This window comes from Dipodomys ordii, unplaced genomic scaffold (genome assembly GCF_000151885.1).
Source record: "Dipodomys ordii isolate 6190 unplaced genomic scaffold, Dord_2.0 Scaffold78, whole genome shotgun sequence".
NCBI classification, from domain to species: Eukaryota; Metazoa; Chordata; class Mammalia; order Rodentia; family Heteromyidae; genus Dipodomys; species Dipodomys ordii.
Window position 1 is genome coordinate 1,811,246 of NW_012267294.1, and position 10,534 is coordinate 1,821,779.

A 10,534-nucleotide genomic window follows, 5' to 3' on the forward strand; every position below is an offset into this window, starting at 1 on the left:
AGCTTCTTTCCTTGGACATATGCTCAGTCATACATACACTTGACCACTGAAAAGCTCAGTTCTTTTTTTTCAAAACACTTTCTGTATATTTATTTTAAAGTGTACATGTAAGACAAACAGTTGAGAAAATATATAAAAATAATTTATGTTAATACAACCCCAGTATTTACATGGTCCCTTAAAAGATCTCATTTTATTGCCATCACATCCATAACTGCTCTCAAAAGTCAAGAATTTCAATATTTTCTAAGAAAAGTTTAGTATTCACGTACAGTAAAATAATAAAACTAGGAATGATACAAATAATATTTTAAAATGTAATCATGTTCCAACTATGCTATGCCATATGTCCTAAAAATAATCTTCACCTTATAATAATCCCAAGCAGTTGTTCTGTTTAAGAAAAAGCACAAAATCTTTTATACAAAAAATATATCATAAAAACTTATAAAGCTGAATTGCCAAAAAAGAAATCTGAGGTTCAATTTCACAATATCAAATTTTCATATGCACTATGTAAACATACTTTCACTATGGGCTATCAAATCAAAGCCAGTTATTACTATAAGAAGATATAGTATAAAATATTTCTTCAGTGCAAAAATCCATATCAACTTGTGTTATCAACTGACTTAAAACAATTTTAATAAAAATCATAACTTGAATCCCATAATATGAAGTAATTCTAACAAAGACTTTACATTAATTTAAAATAAAAATCTCTGCAACAGTAACCAAGTTTTCCTTTATTTACTATTCTCTAGAAAATGCTTTCTTTTGATTAGCTTTTACAATGTCATCAGGTGATGCTGATTTGAAATCAAATGGTGTTATTGCTACAAGAGGACTTATTTCCTTGTCCTTTCCATCTTCAAAAGTCTTATACAGGTCAAGGGCATGCCGCTTGCCGCTTTTCAGTGGGTAACGAAGACACAATGTTGAAGCAAAAGCTGATGGTCTAGCAGCAAGGCCTTTGGTCCAAGACAAAGAAAAAGGTGATTTCCTAGTCACACAGCCTTTATTGGTTTTCTTATCCTTAGCTGAATTGACATTTTTTCATAACTTTGAACTTAGAACTTTAGTTCCTGGTATTGGAGTAACAGATTGGTCAACTGTAGACTTTGGAACAAAATCTGAAAATTTTATCAGAACACTAAGGTCAATATTTGAATCAATTCCAGCAGGCCTTATTTCGATAAATTGAGATCAAAAGAATCTTTCTTAATCTGAGAGTTATGTACATCAATTGTTTCTGCAATCAAATCAGAAAGTGACAAATTCTCAAGGTCTCTTGAGGGAGAAGCTTTACAAAATACCAGTGACGACAGGGATCCTGTTAAGTCTCATATTCCAGTAGAAGACTGATTACGATTTGCTAGTTGTGATAGGGGAAAGGATCCCAAACTTAGATCTGGGAAACTGGCAGACTGGTTACAAAGATCAGATAAAGTATAGCACTGATTTGGGTTGTTTTCTTCATGTTTCTCAACCAGTTCAGTTAGGGATGGACTTCCATGCTGGGCAAGGTGTAAACTGTCATTTTTTAAACTGGAATTCTTGGTACTTGGTTCAACAAAAGAGACCTTTCCAACTTCAGTCTTTTCAACGAGATTTAAATTGCCAAGCGTCATATTTTCCAATGAGCTTGTTAAGTACAAAGGATTATTTAAAGTTCCCATGCTGTTTTCTGCTTGGTCGCTTTGGAAATCAAGTACTGAACTGTTTTTTTTTTTTTTTTTTGGTCCGGTCGTGGGGCCTGAACTCTGGGCCTGGACGCTGTCCCTCAGCTCTTCAGCTCAAGGCTAGCACTCTACCACTTGAGCCACAGCACAACTTCCGGCTTTTTTCTTTTTGCTTATGTGGGGCTGAGGAATCAAACCCAGGGCCTTGAGCATGCAAGGCAAGCACTCTACCACTGAGCCACCTTCCCAGCCCCAGTACTGAACTGTTTTGAAAAGACAAATTGTTAGCTGTTTTATTCTCTCTCATTAAGGACTTTAAATTTGGTATCCCTTTAAAAACAAGATCATCTTTGGGAACACATTTGGATACATATGATCTTAACAAATCAGTATCTACATTCTTCGAAAGGGGACTTTCCAGACTATCTGTGGCTGATAATCCAACTGATGGCTGATTTTTACAAGAATCTCTTGGCATATCATGAAGTAGGTCAGCGAATGAAAGCTCTTTTGGTAACTTACATGATTCTAGTTTCTTTTCAATTTTAGGTCTGTCAAGTTTTTTTTTTCCTATGAAGTGAATGGTTACTGGGAACAACTGAAGCATGATATGATCCATTCTTTGCTCCTAAGCTAGAAAAATCACATTTGCTATTCCAATCCAAATGATTCTCTGGTTGATGATAAGAACTTTGAACATTATCAGCTGAAGCTTCAAAGGAAGGAAATAAGACTCCTTACCTTTTGCTATCTTCCCTGTGGCTACTGCTTTCTCACTCTTGTCCTTCAACTTCTGTACATTATCTTGTTCCAGAACCATGGACAAGGCCTTCTGCACATCAAACTTGTTCTTCAAAATTGCTTCAACCAGTATTTCATCTGACACAGCATCTCCCAGTACCTCTCTCATGTGATCAAGGCATGAATAAAGACAAGCTTGGTCAATTTCACTTAGCTGGTGGTTCAAATAAGAATTGGGAGAGTCTTTCAGTTCTTCATAATCATATTCTACAGGTTTGTCACGTCGTGAGTAAATAAACTGAGCAGCTGTTGATGGAGAAATACAATAATCATCCTTTACAGACTGGCCATAGAGACCATCATCTTCAAAATCTTCATCATAGTTATAGCCCCGGACATTGGGATGTCGGGCCAAGGCGGCAGTCAGATCATGTGTCACAACCGCTTCCAAAACACGGAGCTCAGTTACTGATAGATTGCCAACTGCAGCCTGTAGACCACTTACACCAAGCTCAGTTCTTGTACTCTCATTATTCTTGCCTTGGCATACATGGGGAATGAGTTATTGAGGTCCGTGTTCTTTCCCCTTCCTCACATTCCTGATTAACCTTGAATTGCAGGTCCAATGTCAGCCAGACCAGGAGGCTGCTGAGGTTGGTCTCCTCTTAAACAGAAGCTTTCTTTGATCCTCTTAGTCAATGCCAAGAAATCCCAGATGGGTCCTAAAATTGTTGGAAATATGTTGAGAGATTGGGGTGTCACACATGTAGGAATAAAGACACCAACTTGAACTCAGCAAGACAAAATTCACTTAGACAGGAAGCCAAGTAAGCAAGTACTCTGAGGCAGAAGGCCATCCGTGTTTTATGCCTAATACTGCCCTTTGTTCTGATTAGTCAGAACTTAGTTTCACAATCTGTGCAATTAGCTAGTTTGAAAGTGTTTAAAAATTTATCTGAGCAATAACTAAAACCAAGATACCTGTAAAAAGCAAAAACTCAGAAAAACCATTCGTACTCACCTGAGTAAGAATTGAACCACACCTCCAAACCCTAGGAAAACAGTTCTTAAAACACAAGGTGTCTAAATTAAAATACCTTCTTGTAAGATGGAGGCTATCCTTAAAATAACAGTGCTTATGCCAAGCCACCTCTGTGATAGAAAAAATTCTAACTCCTAAATCAAGCAAGGCCCAGTGGGTACTGGGTAGTAATTCTCCAGCTTCCTCTTGAGAGCTGGATTCTACTCTCTGCTGGGAAAAGCATGTGTACCTTCAAGAAACCCAGAAAAGCCTTGTATTTGTCACAATGTGGTTCTGACATGGCTCAATGATACCAGTCTGAAGGAAACTCTCTATATGAAACGGAGAACACCTTGTCCCACATGCTTTAGTCTCTCCATGAACAGGTTTGATACCCCAGGCAGGCCTTCAACATCCCCCCTCATTCCACTAAGTTTTCACTTGTATGTGCTTTCAAGTAACTTCAGACTTCCCTCTTACAGTCCTGACCCTCCCTGAGATTATTCACAGTCTCTCAAGGTCTTAACATAGAAGATGCCTACCTGATTGAGGCTGAGGCTCTAATTCACTTATGGCTTTGAGCTGAACATGTAGATCAGTGAAAATGGGGTGTAAAGTAAAGGAATAAAGGATTAGCTCAGCAGATCACCTATAGCTTTCCCTGACCCAGTAAAGTACCTCAATGTCTGACAGCAGTTGCCCTGCCCGTGTGAGACAGGCTTTCAGGCTCTCACGGAGGACAGAGATGAAGAAGCCACTGACCATTGTGGCTACAGTTACTCCACTGGGATGGGCTCTCGACAGTAATTCTTCCCAAGTGAACTTTCTGCAGGTAATACATTGTCCCAAGTCAGTTTGTAATGTGGACAAGTGAAGCCACCCTTTAACTGGATAAGTAGCTTGAGGTGTGCGAGCTGCCATGGCAGGAACCACCTGTTGCAGGAGGGAGGCTTTGGCCCCAGTGCCTGTAGATAGTGATAAGTGGGGATGGGGTGGGGCCAGATAGCTGTGGTAATTTTATTTGTTTATGAATATAGCAAGTTAAAAAAGATAAGGGAGCTACATATGGTGGTACGTGCCTGAAATCTCAGCAGGTAAAATTATGAGTTCAAAGGAAACCTGGAACTCATAGCAAGAGTTTATCTTAAAAATTCCAAATAAATGACTTGGCACTGGTGGCTCATACCTGTGACCCTAGCTACTCAGAAGACTAAAATTCAAGAATTGCCATTTGAAGTCAGCCCAGGTAAAATAGTCAGTGAGATTGTTATCTCAACCAGCACAATGCAAAAATTGGAGGAATGGTTCAAGTGATAGAACCAGCCTTGAGGAAAAAGGCAAACAGACTACAAGTTCCTCTGAGTTCAAGCCTCAATACTGGTTTAAGAGAAAAAAGTCAACAAATTTAAACTTAAAAATATCTTGGCAAATTCCCACCAAAGTGAAATACTGGTTACAGCAAAAGGCAACATTGTTTTTGTTCAACAAGGCCAAAGTGCTGTTCTAAACAACTGACATATTGTTGGGTTTAACTCAGATAAAATCCCTGGGAGACATTCTTCATTTATTGAGCATCACCCACCCCAGAAGTTGTACTAGCTTCAAGCTTCAGCCAAAAGCATGGCAACAGGATGCATACTTGCTTGCGGGAAGCTTGAAGCCCAATAAAGAGGACTTTCAGAAAGGCAAAGAAAGTTGTTCTGGAAAGTTCACTTGTTTGCTCCAATCCTTGCTTTAGTCATTGATCAGGCTAGAATTATTTGTTGATACCTCTGTCTCATCCCCTACATGTTCATCCCATCGGCAGGCTGCTTCTTTCCTGCCTATTCCCAAAGAGCTTGGGCAGAGAATCACAGGCTGGGCATGTGCACACACACACTTGTCTTTCCTTTAAGGACAGAAAAGGTGCACCAGAAATCTGTGGGAGTGTGGAGGTGTTGAACTGCTTCAATGTTGTCATGAGCAACAAAATGTCCTCCCTTGTTTTCTGCTTTCCTAGTATCAGGTGGAAATTCACAGCACCACTTTGCATGTCCCTGAGAACTGACCATTGCCTAATTAGTGGATTTGTCTCTGAGATCTGCAAATACTTGGAAATGTTCTTGTTTGGGGAGTGTGTTTTTTTCTGGACTTCTTACAGTGGTAGGAGTATTCATTTTTGATTATTTATCTTTTCTTTAAATATGATTGTATAATATGACACAGAAACATAAAAGATGCAACAAATGCCCTGTTCACCTGTCCCAGCTTTTCTTCCTGTAGTTCTCTGGGTTCACAGGGGGAAAAAAATAAAACATTTACGGACAACCAATTTTTTGGTCCCCCTGCTCACTCTCCTGTGTGGCTTTTACTTGTTCAAAAAACTCTTTGCGGGGGGTGGGGGCGAGCAGCAGGAATTAGAAGGGAACAGGAGATGGTTCCTGCTTGCCTAGCAAAGACAAGGGCTCCAATATCTCTGGGCTTGTGTTGCTGAAGTGTGACAGGACCTGAAGTTAACCCCCAGTTCACATTAAAATTACCTGCCTATGACCATGTTCCCATCTGGTAGGAATTAGTGGACCCCTCAAAGAGTATTATTCAGCTTGGTAGATGATCTTAGTAATGAATGCTACTTTCTAGTGTATACCATAATAACCTTTCAATTTCAAGTAGAGTGTAAAACAGAAACAAATATTACATGTTATCCAAATTATATGGCATATTTTATGCCATTTTATGTGGGTGAAAGAAAACCTTTTTGTTTGTTGGTTAAAAACCAAACATCATGATATCTCAAGTTCTTTGATTACTCCTGTGCTCCACATAGCAGGCATATGTTCTTCCTGAATAAATACCAGTGATCTTTGACTATTCTGCTTTGGTTTTATTATTTGTTTGGTTTACAGTTTGAGAAACTGATGCAGAACATTGGACTTTTCCTCCCTTTGCTCTTACATTTGATCCTCTTTCAAACTAGGAACTGTGCTCAAGCTATCTGATTACCTCAGCAGCACATGAATACAGTTTCACTTTCACTGTTCCTCTTGCACAACACTTACTTGGCAGGTGCCTTATGTGATTTGATGCTCAGCTTTAAAAGCAGTGCTTTCCTGACAAGCCAGACAGAAGAACTCAGAGCCAAGGCAGCTGAGAACTTGTCTCCTGGCTACAGAGCCCACACAGAGGTGAGTTCTGTGGAGAAACATGGTCTTTGGTGTGCTATTTCCTTAAGGATCAGCAACAGGGAGCTAGGTCCATAGCAATTTTACTAGCTGGGGATGGGGCGGGGTAGGATGTCGGGGAGGGGTCAGAGGTTAAGGCAGCAGTGGAGTGGGAAGACATGGGAAGCTCCATGGTTGTGACCCTCCAGAGTGCTTCTGGTAGTTCATCTCCTAAGGCTCCTTCGGTCCCCAGGCAGCCATGGGGTGGTGAACCCTACCAAAGTATACACAGGAAGAGCTGCTCTTCCTCAGGCGTCCAGCAGGGACTGCATCAGAGAGCCCTGCATGGGACACCTACCCTCCTCTGCCTCAAGGGACCTTAATTCCCTCCTGGCACTGAGGGACCAAACCCTAGCCCCAAACCCCAGCAGAGTCACTGCTGGAGGGTGGCTCCTTCCAGCCCTCTCTTGCCACAACTTCACCATTACCCTCAGTTCTCAGATGTTTCCCCGAGGGTAGCTGCCTGGAATTGGAAAGGCTGAGAGCAAAAGTAGTCTTCACTAGTCCATTTGAAACCTCAGTGCACGGCTTGCCCATCTTCATGCTGTCCATGTGCACTAGTTCATGGATTCCCGGCAGCTGAGCTGCTTGGACTACTTTCTTTTCTGATCTCTTTATTTCAACATTTGTTGAATGTTACAAACAAAGAAAGGTTAAATGTTAGAAAGAACAGTAAGGTCTCAGCCTGGGGTCTATTCTGAACTGTTTAACTCCACTAAACAATTCACTGTGTTGAAGCTGAACATGTGAACATGAGGTCAATATGGTGGGCGCGGGGTGGGCAGAAAGAGGAGAGTGGGCAAATGCAGTCATAATATTCGATATTTATATGTGAAAATGGAACCATGTAAACTAAGGAGATGGGCAGGTTGAGGAGAAGCATGAAAGGGGTGTATTCGATCAAGATGATTGTCCTCACAAATTGACATGTGAAATTGAAACTCCTTTGTGCAAATTTTTAAAGATAATTTTTTTTTTAATGTGTAAGCGTTCCAAGAAGGGCCCCAGTGTTTGCTTTGTTATTTGGAGAAAATCAGTTTGGGATAATTTTAATTGTATCTTGGTCTAATTCAGGCAATAGCTTTTGGAAAACACTAATCCTGTATATCACCTTCTTCTCTTGTTTAATTTGGATTTGAAAGCGTCTATGCTCAGCATCTTAGTCCTGCACTGCAATCGGGCATGGGGGAGGAGAAAGAAGGAGAGATAAAGAGAAGTGAGGGGAACAAAGAGTAGGGGATGTGAGAAGGGGAAGGACAGGAAGAGATAGGGAGAAAAGTGAAGTGGCAGAGAGAGAATGATGGAAAGGGGAGAGGGAGAGAGAGGAAGTCAGGGGAATTATTGAGAAAAGATAGAGGAGGAGGAGGAACATGGGAAGAAAAATAAGAGGAGAGAAGAGAGAAAAAGGAAATAGAAAAAAAGGATAGGATGGGAAAGAGAGAAGAGAGAATGAAAGTGAGAGAGGGGAGGGCTGGGAAGGTGGCTCAGTGGTAGATCACTTGCCTTGCATGCCTGAGGACCTGGGTTCGATTCCTCAGCACCACATAAGCAAAAAGAAAAAAGCTGGAAGTGGTGCTGTGGCTCAAGTGGTAGAGCACTAGCCTTGAGCTGAAGAGCTGAGGGACAGCGCCCAGGCCCAGAGTTCAGGCCCCATGACCGGAACCCCCCCAAAAAAAGAAAGTGAGAGAGGGGAAGGAGAGGAGAGAAAATGGAAGGAGCGGTGGCTCACCCCTACAATCCTAGCTACTCAGGAGACTGAGATCTGAGGATCATGGTTCAAAGCCAGCCCGGGCAGGAAAGTCCATGAAACTCTTATCTTCAATAAACCACCAGAATACCAGAAGTGGCGCTGTAGCTCAAGTAGTAGAGCAGGAGGCTTGGGCTGAAGAGCTGAAGGACAGCGCTCAGGCCCAGAGTTCAAGCTCCACGACTGACAAAAAAAAAAAGAAAAAGGAAGGAAGGAGGAAAAGAGGGAAGTATAGAATAAAGAGAGAGAGAAAAAAGCAAAGACCAGGAAAGAAACGAATATTTACAATTTTATCAACCTTTTCCCAGTGCTTTTTGTTTGTTTGTTATGGGGATTAATCTCAGGGCCTGTCTCTGAGCTCTTTCACTCAAGGCTAATGCTCTACAAGTTTTGAGCCACAGAACCACTTCTAGTTTTCTGGGGGTTAATTGGAGGTAAGAGTCTCACAGACTTTACTGCTTAGCTGCCTTTGAACCACGATCATCAGATCTCAACCTCCTGACTAGCTAGAATTATAGGCATTAGCCAGCCACCAGCGTCCAGCTTCCCAGTGCTTTCTTAAAAGTCAAATCTGAAGGAAAGCAATCTTGAGTTTCTCTTGTGTCTAACACAGTAGTTGAAAGGTCATGGTTGACCCAATTTTTTTGTGTTCTCTAACAGCTACAGAAGAAAGGAAGTTTTACAGAGTAACTCTAAGAAGAAGCCAGTTGGAAGGCAGGTTTTTGGTTTGTTTTTTCTGACAGAAATGTTCTTCTTTAGCCTAGTTTCCTTGGTAGTTTATAATTTTCAGGACACAGTGACACTTATTAACTCACTGTCTCATTTGTTCACTGGAGGTAACAGGACAATCCTATGGCAAATTTTTTTTTAAAAAACATTATTGATTTCCTTAACCTGTACCATAGTGAATCAGGCAGGACTAGTTTTATTTATACTGTTGACAAGATAATGAAGGTGTACAGAGGCAGGTTCTCTTTCCAGGTCTGATAGTGAGTAAATGATGGGAACCCTGGGGTTTGACCCCTGGAAGACTGTCTTCTGAATCTTTGCTGTGACATCTCCGTTGGCTCTGGATTCTTGTTTCCCCATTCATCCTCCATGGGTCCTACTTGCTGCATCTTTCCACTGCTTCTCTCCTGCCTACTCTTCCTCCTCACAGGAAGCCCCTTCTTTATTCCCACGGATCCTGTCTCCTTCATATTCAAACTGACTCTTGGCTGGGAGCCATGGAACTGAATCTACCCAAAGCCAGTACCTTATTCATTTAGAATTTCACTCTTCTAGACCTGGTACATACTGAAGTTTATATAATAGGCAGGATTTGATATATCCCACAAATATTATGTAGTATTTAAATCCTTCAAAGCCAACTGTAGAATTTCTAATGACAAGAGGTAATAATGTGTGTGATACACTGCATAAAATCCTTTACTGAAAATATGGCTCTGAAATACGGGTACTCTAATTTGCATCATTTTATTAGAATTATTTTGGCTCATGTTATATTCTTTTTTTGTTGTTGTGGAAATACTGTTGTTGTGGAAACACAGAGGAGGCAACAATGCTTGGTATGTAATGAGTACATTTCTTATCAAGCATTGTTGCCTCCTCTGTGTTTCCCCTTCCCACCCCTTCCCATCTGCCCCCACCACACTCTCCCCTCCCCCCGCAACCCCTAGCCAAATTTGTAAAGTTCGTTTTAGACATAACGTCTTCTATATCTCATTGTTGCAATGAGTCCACCGTATCCCTATTTAAACAGTTTGTTTTTCCCTTTCCCTCCACAAATTATACCAACATCAAATACAGTGAAAACAGGGGTTATACCATGGAGAAGGGACATACAAAGCAGCAAAGAAAATATCTTATAAACATGTAAGAAACAGTTTCATGAAAAGAAAAAAAAAACAGAAAAAAATCCATTTGAATCCTTATCTTGGGGTTCATTCCCCTAACATCAACTTATCTGACCTTTTCTGCTTGACTCAGGCATATACTAGTAATTGCAAATAAGGGAAACCATGGGACCTATGTTTCTTTGGGTCTGGCTTACTTCACTTAATATAATTTTTTCCAAGTCTTTCCATTTCCTAACTAATGGGGCAATGTCATTCTTTCTGATGGAGGCATAGAATTCCATTGT

General features: G+C 40.9%; 2 protein-coding genes across 2 annotated transcripts in view; one reads left to right on the forward strand and one right to left on the reverse strand.

Annotated features, from left to right (window-relative positions):
• Positions 1–2,156: 2,156 nt before the first annotated feature.
• LOC105991865 lies at positions 2,157–4,365 on the reverse strand. The gene is made up of 2 exons (XM_013024610.1): positions 4,123–4,365; positions 2,157–2,913 (listed from the first exon to the last, which is right to left on the reverse strand). The coding sequence occupies exons 1-2, from the start codon at positions 4,363–4,365 to the stop codon at positions 2,311–2,313; spliced, it is 846 nt and encodes a 281-aa protein (XP_012880064.1). The 3' UTR covers positions 2,157–2,310.
• Positions 4,366–6,503: 2,138 nt separating this feature from the next.
• The window catches only part of LOC105991902 (guanylate-binding protein 4-like), a 28,842-nt gene continuing 24,811 nt past the window's right edge, over positions 6,504–10,534 (forward strand). The window contains 1 exon segment of the mRNA XM_013024649.1: positions 6,504–6,608. Coding sequence (XP_012880103.1) covers positions 6,507–6,608 — 102 coding nt within the window. The 5' untranslated portion in view covers positions 6,504–6,506.

Excerpts from the sequence above, each read along its gene's own strand:
- LOC105991865 (XM_013024610.1), bottom strand. The coding sequence starts at position 4,365 with ATGGCAGCTCGCACACCTCAAGCTACTTATCCAGTTAAAGGGTGGCTT. Across the intron at positions 2,914-4,122 it reads AACTGCTGTCAGACATTGAG|GCTGCAGTTGGCAATCTATC; the intron begins GTACTTTACTGG and ends AGTGGTCTACAG.